General features: G+C 36.0%; 1 protein-coding gene and 1 long non-coding RNA gene across 9 annotated transcripts in view; one reads left to right on the top strand and one right to left on the bottom strand.

Annotated features, from left to right (window-relative positions):
- The window catches only part of LOC141580287 (uncharacterized), a 29,314-nt gene extending 21,157 nt beyond the window's left edge, over positions 1–8,157 (top strand). The window contains exon 3 of the long non-coding RNA XR_012512466.1: positions 5,242–8,157. This is a non-coding gene — a long non-coding RNA (uncharacterized LOC141580287). The remainder of the gene's footprint in view (positions 1–5,241) is intronic.
- A 1,220-nt stretch (positions 8,158–9,377) lies between these two features.
- PRKACB (protein kinase cAMP-activated catalytic subunit beta) overlaps positions 9,378–18,741 on the bottom strand; it is a 136,977-nt gene continuing 127,613 nt past the window's right edge. For all 8 annotated transcript variants that reach the window (XM_010347080.3, XM_074381083.1, XM_074381088.1 and 5 more), the window contains one exon: positions 9,378–12,669. In XM_010347080.3, the coding sequence (XP_010345382.1) occupies positions 12,544–12,669 (126 nt within the window). In that variant the 3' untranslated portion in view covers positions 9,378–12,543. The remainder of the gene's footprint in view (positions 12,670–18,741) is intronic.

The raw sequence follows: 18,741 nt of genomic DNA, 5'->3' as shown, positions 1-18,741 counted from the left end.
TAAGAAGAGTCCATAGAGATTCAGTAACTCTTCAACAGATACACAGTTGGTGTTTGTGTATAATTTGAACCCAGTTAGTTTGGCTTCATATTTGCAATTAACCACTATGCTGCTACATATATGTATATCCTTACATATTATGGTAATAATCGTTTTATTTTATAAAAAAATTAAACTTTATATAAACTGTATAATATGTAGAACATTTTCTGTAATTACCTGTTTTCCATTCAGAATTATACTTCTGAGGTTTATCCATGTTGATGTTTGTAGGTCTAATTCATTTATTTTCTCACCTGAATAGAATTCAATCATGTAAATTTGCCTCTGCTTATTTATTCACTTTCACTTTCATGGCTACTTAGAGTGCTTCCAACTTTTTGCTACTACAAATAATTTTGCAAAGAATATTTTAAATACATATCTCCTAATAGACAAATGAGTTTTCCTAGGCTATATTCCTATCTGTGAAACCTGTAGTCACAGGACATGTGCTTAGGCAATGTTATTGATACTAGATTTTGTCAGGTTTGCCTTTTAAAATGGTTGACCAATTTACATTTCCAACGCAGCGTTTGAGAGCTTTTTTTGATTGCTCTCTATAGCTATATCACTAGGCTGTTCAGTTTTTACCCATCCGATGTGTACACAATAGAATTTTATTGTAATTTTACCCTTCACATTCTTAACAGTTGGGCGTATCTGTCCCACTTATCTATTGCCGACTAGCAAATTACTCCAAAATTTAGCCCCTTAAAACAATCAATTTTTGATGTTTAGAAATTTCATGGATCACAAATTTAAACAGGTAACAACAGAAATGGCTTATCTTTGCTCCAGGATGCCTGAGGCTCAGCTGGGAGCCCTGAACAGCTGAGGTGACTCAATGGATAGGGCTGGTATCATGTGGAGAAATCTTTACATATGCTGGCCATTGGTTCAGCCCTCACATGAAGATACTGATGTGAATACCTATGTACGGCTTCTACACTTGGCCTGGGCTTCCTCACAGCATTCTACTTAGGACAGTTGAACTTCTTCCAGTTTTAGTATATGTACTGCTGATGCAAGCACAATAGTTGAACTTCTTACATGGTGACTCAGATTTTCAAATTAGAATGTATCAGTAAACAAGGTTGAAGCTGTATTGTTCTTTTGTGATCCAGCTTTAGAAGTCACATGCTGTTGCTTCTCCTGCACTATACGGGTTAGAAGTAAGTCAACAATGTAAGCACATGTTCAAAGGGAGGGAAATAGGAGGAATGTCTCTACTTCTTGGTAGGAGGAATAAATAAATTAAAATAAATAATTTTTTTTAAATGTCAAAGAATCTGTGAACAAGTTTAGAACTACCATAATGTCCCAGAAGTACTTCATCATTTTTCCAAAAATAACATTCACTTAACAGGGTATATAGTTTGTTCTGAATAACATTTAACATTAATTACATGTTATTGTTAAATGTTTTATTTTATTGTTAAAAAGTCTTCAAAATTTTTATTAAAAGATAAAAGTGGCAATGAGTATAATGAAATTAATACTTTAACTCAAAATAATTGTTAAACCTAAATAGTGAAGCTGATTCTATTGAGAATATTAATTTTGAATTATGTATTAGGAAAAATAAATTTTTGAGTTTCATGATTTCTCATAAGTGGTAGAAAAATAAAAGTGGGAGGAGGAGGAAAAACCATAAATCTTTGACAGCAAGATTTTGTAGGATTGGGCAATCATTTGCTTCTCATCCATGATGCTGTTTATTAGGATAATTTCTTAAGTGGTATATGGTATCAGTGAAATTTTACATTTATCATTCTTGTCAACCCATAATTTTTCCTAAAACAGTAGGGAATAATTATTTTACTTATTTATTATTTTATTTTAAAATAATTATTTTCTGTACAAAATTGTTGGGTTTTATTTTTAAAGATGAAGAAGAAATTTTAGTAAACATCAGCTCTTTCCTTGTCTGAGCAGCACATCTTTCTCTGGAGGGCTAACCCTCTCCTATTGCACATAATTCTGATGAGGCTATCAATCGTGTGTTTCACCTTGTCCAGCTACCAAAGTAGGCTCTGACCCAGGTTGGACAACCAGAGTCCCTTTTGGGACTTGATATAGTGCAGGAGACTTCCTTCTCCTTTAACTGGGTCTAAAACTCTTTTGAAAGTACGAGTGGCTGGTGGTTCATTTTCTGCCCTATGAAGAGAGTGCTTATTGAGGATAAAGTCAATTCTGAGGAAAGCAGGGCCCAGAGGCAGAGAGAAGCAGAGTTCTGATGGTATCTTCTGATCTTTTAGAGCTTATTGGACAGAAGTCTACCGTTGGCCTTCCTGGTTATGAGAGTCAGCTGCTGTTCTATTTTTGCAAAAATGACTTTTCATTGTGTAGTCTGCCACTTGCTAGGGAGCGGATGTTGATCACTATCAATTCCAGAAGTACAAAAGCAGGATTCAAAGTCTAACTTCTTAGCAAAAATCAGTACTGGACACTCCAGTATAAGGAAATCTATAAAACCAGTCCCAAGTAACTGACAAGTGATATGTATGGAGAGAAAGCAAAATTAGGAAAAAGCGTATCCGTGGCATCTGATCTAGAGCAATGTATTGTTACCTTAAAGCTAGGAAAGATGGCTGATGAGTAGATTCTGAATTGGATTTTAGGAGTTGGTGACATATGAAGGAAAAACACTCAGCAGCTTTTTCTTTATCACATGTAAGAAAACTTGTGTTTGGTTAGTGATTATTTTCAGAACCATGGTATAAACAGGAATAAGGTTATCAACAGACAAGTAAATGACAAAGAAGGTCATTGCTACTTGAATAAGAGGCTTTTTCTAGATACCAATTAACCACATGATTTATTCACAGAAAACAGTCTAACTCAGCCACGTACTTCCTAACTTTGACTCACTATTAAAAAATGGATAGAAACTTTAATAACAAGTTGGTTGTGTTGATTACGTGTTTTTGGCATATTGTGGTGAAGAAATTGGAAGTGAAGATAAGAGGGTTTTTTTTTCCCCCTCACATGGCAGTGGTCTGGCTGTTAAAAGAAAGGGTTCTCATGAGTTTGAGAAATGAAGAATGAGACGAAACATTTCTTCATGGCAATAGTAATGCTACAGAAGCCATTTTAGTGATATCTGGTGGCTTGCACAAAAGCATATTGATGATATAGTATCACATATTCCACCTTGAAATTAAAGAATCAGGCCAGGCGCAGTGGCTCACACCTGCAATCCTAGCACTTAGGGAGGCCGAGGAGGGTGGATCACCCGAGATCAGGAGTGTGAAACCAGCCTGGCCAACATGGCAAAACCCCATCTCTAACAAAAATACAAAAAAATTAGTCGGGCGCGGTGGTACATATCTGTAATCCCAGCTACTCAGGAGGCTGAGGCAGGAGAATTGTTTGATCCTGGGAGGAGGAGGTTGCAGTGAGCGTAGATTGTGCCACTGCATTCCAGCCTAAGAGACAGAGCGAGATTCAGTCTCAGAAAAACAAAAAACAAAACAAAACAAAACAAAAACAAAAACAAAAACAAAACAAAACAAAACAAAACAAAACAAAACAAAACAACAAAAAAAGAACCTAAAGGATCAAGGTTTCTTAAGACTGAACCTTGGTGAAAACATCTTAACTATTAAGAGTAGGACTCTTACCAGATTGATGATTTCTTTTTAATGAATACAGAAATCAATGCTCCATTATTGGGCACCTTTATTTTATCTGATTATTTTAACATTTCAAAGAATGCAAATAATTCAACAAAGTATAAGGGAAAAATTAGGAACTAACCTCAAATCTCATACCATCAATAATATTATTACACTATTCTCTGTGCACACACGGAGACAGAAGGGTAGAGAGATACAAAGGTACATAACTAGATAGCTTTAATTTTGTAAAATTGTATTATGTTTTTTAATATAAAGTATTCAGTTTAATTTTGCCTATATTACAAATCTAATTCACTAGAACATGAAATAAAAATAAATGTAATTAAATTTAATACAAGAAGTTGAAGTGAAAATGGAAATGAAAACTGCTTATGTATGTTCCTTCCCCACAAAAAAATTACAAAATCATAAAGAAAAAATGAAGAGGTTAGAGTCATTATCTTATTTAACCAACTTCATGTACTAATTTTAGACTCCATTAGTTGACGTCCTGCTATAAAAATGTATGGAAGTTAGAAGTTTCTTTCTTTCTCTTACGTCCAAATTTGTTACTTTTATTATTCTAAGTTTGCCAAGGTTTAAAACATTTACATTCATTTCTATGATTGTAGTCATCATAGTTGCTTATAATTAGAACTACATTAAGACAGATTCAGTGTTTACCATGAGCTTTACATTACTGCTTCTCTATTACTAAGTTCTTCATTTGGTTTTTTATTTTTTTTTCTTTTTGATATTTAAATGTGTCTGCCTTGTGCCTTTAAATTAAATGCAATTTGATTGGGAATAATACTCTTGGCTCATACTTCCTTTTCCCTAGAACTTTATAGGTATATATAATCATCTTTTGGCATGGAATATTATTGTGGCAACTTATGAGGCCAACCTGGTTCCCTCTCCACCCCATCCCCAGCCTTGGTGGTTGCTTGACTTTTATGCATAATAATTTAGTTGTTAAAACTGAAAACCTTCACCAGAATATGGCTTGGTGTTGAAAGCTGTATGTCAGTTTTTCCTGAAAAACAGGTGTTCTTTCAGAATGTAAATTTAGTTCTTCCTTCATTTTGGATATAAACTTTCTGTATGATACATTTGAATAATTTTTCTATTTTGTTCATTAGCTTCTTATACTAATTGTAGATCGTCTTTGTTCTCAACATCCATTACCATCTCTGAATTTTTAAAAATCTCTTTATCTTTTTCTTTTGCGTTTGCTGTAATTACCTCACTATAATAAGAGCCTTTTCTATATTTTAGTGTCTGTGGCTTCAGGCACAGGTACCACTTAACACCGTCTATTTCCATTCTGTGTCTGGTGTGTGGAGATGTTTATCTTGTTCTGAGTGCAATATATGTTACTGAAGATATTTCAAAACATGCTCTATCCTATCAGTGTGTTTGGGGAGGAATAGTGGAAAGAGGGAAGGATGGGTTTATGTTTTTAAATTTTTAACCAGGATTCTCTTCTAAGTTTTAGAAGCGATTCTGTAGCTAACTTCTTATTTCTAAAGATGTTTATTTGGGGTTTTGTTTTTCTCTCTTTTTTTCTTTCTTTCAGATTTCCCTGAGGCTGTTTCTTCTTTGTGGGACCATTTTCCTTTTTCCTGAAATACGATTTTGGAATTCCTTAATGAGAAGCAATTGGTAGAAAATGTTCTCTTTTATTTGGAATGGTCTTCATTTTACCATTGTTGTTTCTTCTCTAACAGTGATGGCTAGGATTATTCAGTATAATGTAGGAGTGTTGTGGTAATAATGGAAATGCCAATTGGTTGTCCAGTCAGGAAAATAAAAACCATTCTGAGTATTTCAACTGAGAAAATGTATTAATAGAAAAATTTTGTTACAGAGGTGACGATGAATAGAGAGCAAAACAAATATACTTCAGATAACAAAAATAAGTACCGGTCATATTATTATTAACAAGTTTATAAAGCCAGTACCAACATGGTACTGCTATAAAAATAAGCACATAGACCAATGGAAAAGAATAGAGAACCCAGAAATAAAGCCAAACATTTACAACCAACTGATCTTCGACAAAGCAAACAAAAGTAAAAAGTGAGAGAAAGGACACCCTATTTAACAAATAGTGCTGGGATAATTGGTTGGTCACCTGTAGAAGAATGAAACTGGATCCTCATCTCTCACCTTACATAAAAATCAATCAAGATGGATCAAAGACTTACATCTAAGACCTGAAACCATAAAGATTCCAGAAGATAACACTGGAAAAACTCTTCTAGACATTGGCATAGGCAAAGACTTCATGACCAAGGACCCAAAAGCAAATGCAACAAAACAAAGATAAATAATTGGGACTTAATTAAACTAAAAATCTTCTGCACAGCAAAAGAAATAATCAGCAGAGTTAACACACAACCCACAGAGTGGGAGAAAGTCTTCACAATCTATACATTCCACAAAGTACTAATATCCAGAATCTACAAAGAACTAAAATCAGCAAGTAAAAAACAAACAATTCCAGCCACACATGATGGTTGATGCCTCTAATCCCAGCACTTTGGGAGGCTGAGGTGGGTGGATCACTTGAGGTCAGGAGTTCAAGACCAGGCTGGCCAATATGGTGAAACCCCATCTCTACTAAAAATACGAAAAATTAGCTGGGCATGCTGGCACATGCTTGTAATCCCAGCTACTTGGGAGGCCGAGGCAGAAAAATCAGTTGAATCTAGGAGGCGGAGTTGCAGTGAGCCGAGATCATGCCACTATACTCCAGCCTGAAAGATGGAGCGAGATTCTGTCTCAAAAAAAAAAAAAAAAAAAAAAAATCCCACAAAAAAGTAGGCTAAGGACATGAATAGACAATTCTCAAAAGAATAAATACAAGTGGCCAATGAGCATATGGAAAAATGCCCTACATTATTAATTATCAGAGAAATGCAAATCAAATCAAAACCACAACGCAATACCACCTCACTCCTGCAAGAATGGCCATAATCATAAAATAAAAAAGTATATAGATGTGGGCGTGGATGTGGTGAAAGGGAACACTTTTACATTGTTGGTGGGAATGTAAACTAGTACAACCACTATGAAAAACAGTGTGGAGATTCCTTAAAGAACTGAAAGTAGGTCTACCATTTGATCCAGCAATCCCATTCCTGGGTATACACCCAGAGGAAAAGAAGTTGTTACATGAAAAAGATACTTGCACAAGCATGTTTACAGCAGCACAGTTCACAATTCCAAAAATATAGAACCAGCACAAATGCTCATCAGTCAATGAGTAGTTAAAGAAAATTCGATTTCCATATACCATGGAATACTGCTCAACCATAAAAAGGAATGAATTAATGGCATTTGCAGCAACCTGGATGGGATTGGAGACTATTACTGTAAGTGAAGTAACTCAGGAATAGAAAACCAAACATCATATGTTCTCATTCATAATCAGGAGCTAAGCTATGAGGACGCAAAGGCATAAGAGTGATACAATAGACTTTGGGGACTCAGGGGAAAGGGTGGGAGAGGGGTGAGGGATAAAAGATGACACAATGAGTACAGTGTACCCTGCTTGGGTAATGGGTGTATCAAAATCTCAGAAATCACCACTAAAAAACTTATTCATGTAACCAAACACCACCTGTTCCCCCAACACCTATTGAAATAAAAATAAATTTTAAAAAATAATAAATAAATAAAATAGGGAGATTAGCTTGGATTACTCAGGTGAGCCTAATATAATCACGAGGGTCCTTAAGAGTGAAACAGCGAGGCAGAAGAAAAAGTGAGAGTGATGCAGCATGAGAAGGACTTGGTCTAACGTTGCTGGCTTTGAAGATGGAGGAACGGCATCATGAGTCAAGGAAAGCAGGTGGCCTCAGAAGGTGGAAGCTGGAAATGGCTTCTTCCCTGGAGCCTCCAGAAGGAAACGCATCTTGCCAATACCCCAATTTTAACCCAGTGTGGCTCACTGTGGCTGCTAGACCTCCTGAACTGTAAGAAAATAAATTTATGTTGTTTTAAGCTGCTAGGTTTGTGAAGACTTGTTAGAGCATCAACAGAAAACTAAATACATTAAGGCCATCATTTGCTGTGAGCACTACTAACCCCTGAATAATCAGGAGAGGACGAACCAGCTGGGGTACTGTCATTAACCCTTCATTTGCACTCCGGCTTTCCTTTTGGCTATTTCATTGTTCGTATCACCACTAAATGATGGGCAGAGACCATAAACTCAAGGAATCTGGTGTGCTTAATTTTATGTTACATTACGACTGCTTCGAGAGGAGAGCTATCCTTCTACGGGTAAGTCTGACCAGGAGTTAGTAGTGGTTTGAGTTACCCATGCTTTCCCTTACTCTTAGCATCTTAGTGGCTACTGTTTCCTGCTTGTATTCCAAGAAGAACAGAAACAAGATAGCAGGTGCATTGAGGTTTGTGACCACACTGACTTTTTTTTTTTTGGCCTGTGGTAAATACAGTTTTGCCCAAGTATAAAGCATATGAAGAGAAATCAATACAAGCCTTTTACCACAAGAATACTTAGCTCAGCAGGTATATTATTAATAGTTTGTTATGACTACCAAGATGAAGTATCACAGACTGGGCAGCTTAAACAACTGAAATTTATTTTTTCAAAATTCTGGAGTCTAGAAGTCCCAAATCAAGATGTTGGTAGAGTCAGCTTCTTCTGAAGCCTCTGTCCTTGTCCTATAGATGGTCATCTTCTCCCTATGTCTTCATGTGGTCCTCCCTTTGTCTGTGTGCTTTTTATGAGGACATCAATCATCTTGGATGAAGTCTTACCCATATGACCTCATTTTACTTTAATTAACTCTTTAAAGGCCTTATCTCCTAAAATAATCATATGCTAAGGTATTAGTGGTTAAATATCAGTATGAATTTTGTTCACAGCTCACAATCCAGGCCATAACACCATGTATAAAGGCTATTAAAGAAGCATATGGAAAATCTTCAAAAAAGTTTAAATGAAAATAAGTACCTAACTTCATATCCAGTATTTGTGCGCAAGAGAAAAAAATTCACAGTTAAATAGATTTCAAATGATGATAGTTCTGCAGTGAAGACATACCTAGATTTTTGTAATGAGTTTTACAAGGAAATGAGAAAATTACAATTTATATTAAACCCTGATAATGATAAAATGAAGTGAGCACTGGTATAAAAATAATAAGCTCCACGTTATAAAATACATAAATATAAATGTTTGTAAGAACAATCATACAAAATGGCAAGCCATTAAAATTATCTAAAGAAATGATTATTTCTTGAGGTAAAGGACAACTATGAAAATACACACTAACTTGGCTAAAATGAAAAGAGGTAATGTGTAGCTCAAAAACACTCCCGAAGAAAAAATTAGAAATTAATAGTTCATTGTTACAGTATAAGGATGACAGCTTTTGAAGTATCAAATCCTTTAAATATGAATATTTAGAACACTGTGTTAGGAGTAATCTGAACCAATATGAGAAATGAGAAGGAAGTAGAAATACTTTTGAGAAACTATGAAATGTATCTAGCAGTTTCTTAGTAAACATCTAGTGTGAGTAAACTGGTGGGTATATTCCTCACCCATTTGCTCTGCTCCCACCGCCCAGAAACCAACCCAAATACACAAAGACTAGGAATCTATAAGCATCTCTTCTATCAGCGGAAAATAAATCCAAAGATAAGGGCATCAAGCAGAATTCAAGACTCAATCAATTGTCTTATCTGTTGAAGAGACTTTAATTTTGCAGTTATTGATTAATTAAAAAACACAGTTGTTTTCAGCATTTCCTAGCTACAGTAGGGCATAGGAAATTCCATTCTAAACAAAGAAGTAATTAATGAAATAACAACACACCTTAACATTTTACATTGATAGGTTACAGTTTACAAGGTGCTTTCACATACATTATTTCATTTGATTCTTACAACAAGCAGAAAAAACAGTGGGAAAGAAAATTTTTTTTTCAGGCTTACAATGAGTATTTTCAGGCCAATGGGCAGTCAATACAAGAATATACCAAGAATGAGACAGCAATACCCATAAGCCACAATATCTTTTTTGGTAGGTTGACAGTTTGATGCAACTGGGTATTCAGCATCAGTGAATGAGAAAGGAATTAGGACAGACACCAAGGTTCTTATGATATTCAAAGTATTTTAAGAACACTGTCAGAGATAAGAAGGAAGATGCCCTAAAATATATCACCTTACTGAGACTTCCTTCAAAGCAATATATCCTTTCAAAATACCAGATAAAAAGGCAATCTTGTCAACAACTGTGAAAGTCAGGAGGAATCTTACAAACTGCCTAATCCAATTCTTCCATTTTACAGATAAGAGAACTGAGGCTGAGATCATACTATTTTCCAGCCTGAAACTCAGATGTCTTGACTTTCAGTCTAGGGCTCCTTCTTATACAATGCCATCTCTTAATTATTTACTGAGCATAATATAATATCTTCTGTTTTAAATAATGTAATTTGAGGTTAAATACTGATTTATGCTACTTATTTCTTATTCAAGTTTTAACCCGTTCTTGGCTAAATTGTGGCTGAAATTGGGAATTTTACATACTTTAAAAATATTCAAATTTAGTGTACTTGATTGGTTAGAAATGGACTCCTTTGACTTATTTGCTCATGACAAGCTTGCTCATGGCCTTTAAATAGAGTGGCCTTAAGATGGAATGGCTGAATAGCCCTCAAAAGCAATGTATGTCTAGGGGTCATCTACCTAAGGTAGATTCTATCATTGGGCACTAGTAATTTCATAGAAAAAAATATTTTTTAGAATTCATAGAAATCTTTTTGATTACTGAAAACTAAATTGTAATAATCAAATTGTCATCCCCATGACTTATTAAAATAATTTTACAATAATATACAACAAAGCTACCATAGAATTTGTAGTTTACATATAGAATACATTGGTCAGCATGTTCTTGGGTCTAAATGAAATACAAGAAAATTAAAATATTTTATACAAATGATGTTTTAAATTTATTAACATGACGATATGCTTTTGTCACATAAAACTTGCTAGAGCAGAGTATTTTAAATTGCACGTTTTAAATATAGATGGACCAGTGAAATCAATATTGGCCTTTACGTGACATTACCATGCAGAAACACTTGATAACCAAAAGACATATAGATTGGTAAAAGAACATCTCAGACAGGATTTTTTTTAAGTCTTCAAAGATTTTACAAGGGTGTGGTACGGATGAAAAGAAGTGATGTGAGTGACCTACCTGCACCGATAATAAAGCAAATAGAATGGTTATATACATTAAGATCAGTTTGATTAAAAACAACTCACTTTATATGCATGTAAATTGATCATAAAAATGAACCTAGTTTAACTCTTCTTGTGTGTAGTTTTAAGGTAGGTCACTAAAACAGAGATAAAATCAGATGGGGAAAATTAAAAGCAAAGAAAAAGCAAAACAACTGAGTTAAGCCACGGATTCTCAACAAACACTAAAATAAATGTGCAAAAGTGCTTGAAATTTCCACCTGACAGCAATGTTGTTGAGTCAGTTGGCAAAAAAGGTGTAGGAAAAGAACTAACCTCTCAAATACTAAAATTGTATCTGCACAATCGTTTAGACATTCTGTTTACTGAGAGAAAAGAGGTTAGAAATGATGAACTATCTGAAAATATCATACCTCAAAATGAAAATGCAATTGTGGCAGTTTGATACACTTTGTTCCCTTTCCTCATTGATGAGGCACGGGATGAAAGCAGAAGTTGCAGCAGTGCCCCTACTATAGGCTCACAAATATAGTACACCAGAATCATTAGCTGGAAACAACTTCTTTCATTTTTAACAGTTACAAGACAAAACAGTTAACCCTCATTTAAATATAAGTACCTCTATGTTGTTTCAATAATCAAGCATTTTTTTGACTTTGAAAAGTATAAGTATTTATCCAAACCAATGTTCTTTTTAGTTTGCTTATTTTCCTTTAAAAAGTTTATGATGAGAACTATTGAAGAAACTTTAAGACTTTCATTAATCATGTTCTATTAAAATACTGGCTAAAATTCTTAAGGAACAGTTAAGGTTTAGAAAACTTAAACTCTTCTCTAATCCCTACAAAAATGCTGGTACCGAGTGAGAGAATCTGAGTGATGATCCATATCATTAGTTTTTCCTGCTGAATGAGACACATTTGTCACACTACAAAGGCTGGTCACTTCATTACTCAAGGGGAGGAGGATATAAAAGGAGGGAAAGGGAACTAGAACCTCTGATTTATAGCAATCCAAATTTCTGGGTCTAGCTGTACATATTAGTCTGCCAAAATTTATTGCCAGAAAATTCCAAGAAAGTTAGTCTTAATTTGTATAAATCTCCTTGGTGATAAGACAGTCTTCAAAAATTATCAAGAGTTTTGGCAAAACCGAGTCTGAGCTACTCAAAGTAAAAACAATTATTAGAAAGTTTATCTTCAAGCCATTGACCAACAACAATATTGGCAAGAACTACTAAAAGCAACACTTATCCTTCCCTTCAAATATCACGTAGCCATAACACTGCCCATCTGAAACACCAACAAAATAAAATGGAGCACTGTTTAGAGAAAACAATGAAACTGGAAAAGGAAGAAATGGATGTAGGAGAGGAGAAAGACAACCCAAAGGGAAGTTAGAAAGTGGTCTAGTACTGTGTTATGGCACAGACAATGCTTGCTTAGCGGTGCCTTGTTACATAGGTGGATGCAGAATGCACACACGGGATGATGGCAATAAAGACCTCACTCAGTTGGAATGAAGGAACTAGGTAACTGCTTCAGCAAGGACGGTCTCAGCTCTACCTTATCTCTCAACAGAGTGCAAACACTGAGTGTGAGCTCGGATGTCATCTTGTTCCTCTTTAAAATTCATCAAATTCTCTTCCACATTTTTCTGTTATAGAGACACGGATATCTTCTTCTTCATAGTCATCAAAGTTGCTGGTATCTCCAGAGCCTCTAAACTTTGGTATGAATGGAGCTTCAACCTATTATTGAGAGAGAGAAAAAAAAAATAAGAAAAAGGAAAAAAAAATTCCTGACAGTTTCCAAACACTGAGAAAAATAAATACCCACTGTTATTGCATGGTGGAATCCTTAGATGCCATTAGGTTCCTAAAATATAATACTGCTAGAAGAAGCAGTAAGCAGTAGGTTAGCTATTAACCTCAACATTTGCATTCAAGGAAGTATGCAGGTCAACGAAATACTTAAGAAGTTTCTGGGATAATTACCAAAATCTTGGCTTCTAAGGTTATAAAACTTTAGTCTTCCTTTTTCAGTTCCTTGTTTTTTAAAACCTTATCTTTTTCTATCCATTTTGTAAAAATTATTTTCTCCTGAAGTTACAGATAAATCTCAGACTTACTTTTAATTGCTTTCCTTTATTAATTCCCAAGTTTATTTTGTTTAAAATAGCTGACCATCAAAACTTTCTGAGAGGTTGGAAAGAAACATATCTCTTTTAGAATGAGAGAACTGTTAAATCTTAAACAGTTTTCTCCTTTGATCCTGAAAGTAAAATGTCTTTCCACTACTTCGATTATGGTCTTCTGTAAAGATTAAATGGGGATACTAAATACATTTGAGGAAAAGATTTTAAAAACTTTTTTAAAAATTCACAATTTGCACAGCCTTTATAGAATTTACAAACTACCAGAGTTGTTTTATTTTGTTCTCAATACAACACTGTGAGGAAGGAAGAACAGGTGTTCTTACTCCCATTTTACAGATTATAAAAGAGTTAACCAAATTCACGACTAAAAAGCGGCTAAAGCAGGTTTCAAATTCATGATTCTCCACCTCTGGCCCAGAGTTCTCCAAAGATTTTTAACTTATATACCTTTCAGTAAAACATTTTCTAGTACATATAATATATGTAGTTATCTACTTATAAATTATTTAGGTGCATGACTATGCTATTATATAAGACATACATACAAATAAGGCATTTAAAAAGAATAATGTAAAAATAAGCAGGAATGGGACTTCTCATATTATCTTTTTGTTTGACAGCTGGCTGCCTTGCATGCCCTGTTTTGGAGACTGCTGTTTTGCATGCTCCAGAAGAATGAGCTAAGCAATAGCTACCTAATGTCTAGCCAGCCAGCAATTTAGAATAACAAATCTATTGGGGCAATCATGTGGAGAAAATGATTGTACAGTTTGAGTTGTTCAGGCCACTTCTTTGTTCTGCCTTTTTTTTTTTTCCCTTGATGCATTTGGAGATGCATCAGAGAATAAAGAAGACAATGAAAATTTTCTATTCATATTTACTATGATTTTTGCCCTGTTGTGCATAGTTATAATAGTTGAGAAGATATTAAAATAAATGGCCAAATTAAAGTACTCTATTATTTCTATTTGTAAATTATCCAGGGAGCCTTACATCTGTTTCATTGATAATCAAGATTCGGCTGTCAATCAATTTGTCCATTACTACAAACTGTATGTTACAACGTGCCGCTTGTTGGTAGGTTAGCTATTTATTACCTGAGATAAGTCAAGCCCTTTGAAAAGCACATAAACTCTAAATGAGTAGTGGCAGTTTAGTTCTACCTCATTTTAGAAATAATTATTAAAAACTAAACACATAACATGAATAGATTAGTAAATAATTGCTATTTGGCAGAAGATTTTATTTCTAAATATAAATATGAAAAGATTCAAATACATTATAAATCTTTAGAATATGAATAAAGTTGACAAACCTCAAGGAAGTCTAAAAAATATACCTCTAAAAAGCATTAATTAACAATAAATAAAATAATAAAGGTAATGTAAGTAATGATAAAGAAAGAAAGGGAAATGGATGATTTTATTGGAAACATAAATTTCTTAAATTGACAAGAAGTAAAAACTTGAAGAGACCAATATCCAAGAATTAGTTTGTTAAAATTGATAAGGAATAGATATGATTCTATGTTCCTAAATTTTCTGAAGAATAAAAGCATAGAAACTTTCTAAACTCATTTTATGAATCCCATATAATCCCAACTTCAAAAAAACAGAAATTATAGATTAATAAAACTTATGACTATGGAAGTTAAAAGCCCAAATACAATTTTAGGAAATAGATTCAGGCAAATATTAAAATCACACCCCATGATTAAATGGTATTCATTCCAGGAAAGTCAGGATGTCTCCCTGATATAATTCATCACACTAACATGTTAAAAAAGATAAAATAAGTGCATTAAGAATCAACAATATTTTGTTAATCTGATAAAGAATACCTATTTCAGTCAAATAGCCAACTTTATATTTGGTGGTAAAACATGAAAGGCAACAAACTATAGAAATAATCACAGAAAATATATTCTAGTGCATTTCAATTCAAAGCAGGAACAAGACATTAAAATATTGTTGTAGGCATTTTAATAAATATAATAAAACAAAAATGGAAATGAGATGTAAATACTGAAAAGGGACAGACAAAATGATATACCAATCTCTTGTGATTGTCAATAAAAATCCAAAGGAATCACTGAAAAATGTGGAAATCAGTAACAGAATTTAGTAGATGGCCAATTATAATATAAACATAGAAATTATGATATACCCATATCCTACTATAATGGTAAAGCAAACACATTAATAATAGCAATCAAAATATACATTTAATCAATAACTTTAAGACATAAATTCATTCCTGTATGGAGGAAAGGGGGTTTCTAAAACTTTACTGAAGGACAAAAGATACTTGAGTAAATGCAGAAGCAACATGTTCATAATGGTAAATTCTCAAGGCTCAGGCTCTCTCCTAATTAATATGCAACTTTACTGTTAATCCCCAAATTCAATAAATCTTTAGAAAGACAAAAAAAAAAAAAAAAAAAAAAACCATTGGCAAGTCTAATTAAAAAAGAAACAGAAAACATGCAGGAGATAAGGATGATTTTCCAGGAAATATAAATTACCTAACGACTCTAAAATAAAGCACATGGGGCAAGAAAACAAAAAATTTGGGAAGGGTAAACAAGAGTGAAGAAAATATTATATTATTATTTAATATTTATTAAAATATTATAAAGCTACATAAAGCAGTAACATACACAGCACAAGAACAGACAAAAAGAACTCATGAAAAATAAAGGTCAGGACTTCACGATGGCTGACCCATAACTCTCCTCCACAAAGAAGGACCAAAACATTGAGTAGATAATTACATGTTGAAAAGAACCTCCAAGATAGAACAGTGAAATTTAGCGGGGAAGTGACAGGGAACATATGAGGCGGAGAAGCAAAAGGAAGTAAAGCAGCTGGCATGGCTGGGACCAGCTGGGAGCCAGAAGAGGTTATCCAGTGTGGGGAAAAGGTAACTGAGAAATCCCCAGTGGTCCACATTTCCACCACAGACTCTTGCAATCCTAGCCATCTAAGATGCCCACAACCCTTGTGAATTCTGACACAAGTATAGGGACCTGCCTAGAGTTCACACAATAGCACTGTTCCAGAGAGGGAGTTTGTGCTAAGTCCCACACCCCCCAGGACCCAAGAAGCTGAAGCACAGTGCCATTTTGAGAGGCCAACTACCATTAGACTGTATGCATTTCTATACACCTGGAGCCCCACTGATGGCACCCCATGTCCACCAAGAGGGCTGCAGTGGCACAGTGCTGGCTGGACCCAATGGTTTAGCAGGGTCCCCAGCACTTTAGCCCACACAATGTCCTCCACTGCAAAGAACAGTTAGGGCAGCACACTAGAGAAGGCTGTTTCTGGGGTAAAGGAAGCCAAAGCACACATTCCCCAGTCAGTGCCTGAGAGCCACCTGCCTGGGGCCACTGCCACTGATAGCAATGCCCAGCCCCGACAGCAGGGCTGCCATGTATTTGCACCACTTGCAGTGGGCCTGAGAACTGGCTCACCTGGATGCTATCTGGGGACATGAGGACAGACTCGCCCTGCCTACCACCTCCTATGTATTTTGTCCTGGGGCCTAGGAATAGTCCTTTCCTGCCTGCCAGAGTTTGTATCTGGGTGCACCAATGGGGGCCTGAGGACAAGCCTGTCCCTTTAGGTGCAACCCCTCCCAGTGCCCCAGCACACCTCCCTCTGCCTATCACTCTGGGTACCTATATATATGATTGGGAAGCATTAAAAAAAAAACTCAGGCTGCCGGGTGTGGTGGCTCAAGCCTGTAATCTCAGCACTTTGGGAGGCCGAGGATGGGTGGATCACGAGGTCAAGAGATCGAGACCATCCTGGTCAACATGGTGAAACCCCGTCTCTACTAAAAATACAAAAAATTAGCTGGCATGGTGGTGTGCGCCTGTAGTCCCAGCTACTCAGGAGGCTGAGGCAGGAGAATTGCCTGAACCCAGGAGGCGGAGGTTGCGGTGAGCCGAGATCGTGCCATTGTACTCCAGCCTGGGTAACAAGAGTGAAACTCTGTCTCAAAAAAAAAAAAAACAAAACAAACAAAAAAAAACTCAGGCCATTAGCCACTGGCATCAAAACATGCTGCCCAGAGTCCTGAAGACTGCCCTGTCCACTAGAGCCTGCAACCACAGGTACAACAGGGGAGCCTGAGGACAGGCCCTCCCTTCCTGGTGGTACCTCCCACAGTGACTGAATGCACTGTCTGGAGGCTTGGGGATCCATCCGCCCTGCTTGCTGCTTCTGGCATGCACATGCACCATCAGCGCGTCTAACTAAACAGACACAAACCACCCACTGCCTGCACTCAAACACATTGTTTGAGGGCCTGGGAATTGCCTGACTTGGCCCACCACACCCTGTGCCCATATGCAACATTGAGGGGCCTGAGAAAAGACCTACACGTCCTGGCACTGCAACCCCAATTTTCAAGCATGCCATCTGAGGGCCTGGGGATTGCCCTGCCACATCCACTACTGGCCTGAGGCTGGACCTGCCCAGTTTGCCACCACTACCACTGCTGGCACTTACCCACACATGCCACCTGATGGCTTAAGGCCTGGCCTGCCCAGCCTGTTGCTATCATCACTAGCAGCAGTGTGTACTTCCTGGGTGCCTGAAGGTTGGCCTGCCATCACTACTACCATTGCTGATGCTACACATGCTACACAGGAGACTAAGGTATCACCTATCTGTCCAGCCTGCTACTGCCACTGCTGGTAAACAAGCCACATGGAGACCTAAGAATTGGCCCATGTACATCTGCTAAAACTGATGCCAGTGTATGCCCACCAGGGAACCAAGGGCAGGTATGCTTGGCCTGCTGCTACCACCACTGGGACCTGAGGATCAGGATGCCTGGTGTCCCTGCCCCCAGCAAAGCCTCACCACAGCCTCCACTAACAACTGAGGCCTAAGCCACTGAGAAAATCACAGACATCCACTGATGCTAATTACAGCTGAAGAAATCATAGAGACTTCACTACTGTATGCACACAGAATAAAAACTAAAATGAAGGAGAAAAAGCAAACCAACATGATGATACATCTGCAGAAAAAAAGTCTTACCCTACAAAAACTAATCCTAAAAACTGTAGGGAATGACAGTTACAACAGATGTGGAGATGTCAATGTAAGTATACAAGAAACATGAAAAAGCAAAGAAACATGATACCTCCAAAAGAACATAATTCTCCAGCAACAGATTCCAATTTTTAAAAAAAGATTAAATTTCTGAAAAAGAATTCAAAATAATGGTATTAAAGAAGTTCAGTGAGAGGAGAACACAGAAAAATAATACAAAGAAATTAAGAAAACAAATCAGGATATGAGTAAGACATTCAACAAAGAGATCGATAGTGTAAAAAAAGAACCAAACAGAAATCCTGGAACTGAAGAATTCAGTGAATGAAGTAAAAAATAAAACTGAGAGCTTTGACAGTAGACTAGATCAAGGAGAAGAACTGAGTTGACAAGTCTTTTGAAATAATTCAGACAGAAACCCTCAAAAAGAACAAAAAAGAAAAATGAATAAACAAAGCATACATGACATAGGGGACATGTTAAAGCAATCAAATATTGAAATTTTGGGTTTTCCAGAAAGTAAAGAGATGGGTAAAGACATAGGAAACCTATTTAACAATAGGTGAAAACTTCCCAGTTCTTTTAAGAGATTTAGA

The sequence above is a fragment of the Saimiri boliviensis genome, chromosome 11 (assembly GCF_048565385.1).
Source record: "Saimiri boliviensis isolate mSaiBol1 chromosome 11, mSaiBol1.pri, whole genome shotgun sequence".
Classification (NCBI taxonomy): Eukaryota; Metazoa; Chordata; class Mammalia; order Primates; family Cebidae; genus Saimiri; species Saimiri boliviensis.
This window is presented reverse-complemented; position numbering and strand designations above follow the sequence as displayed.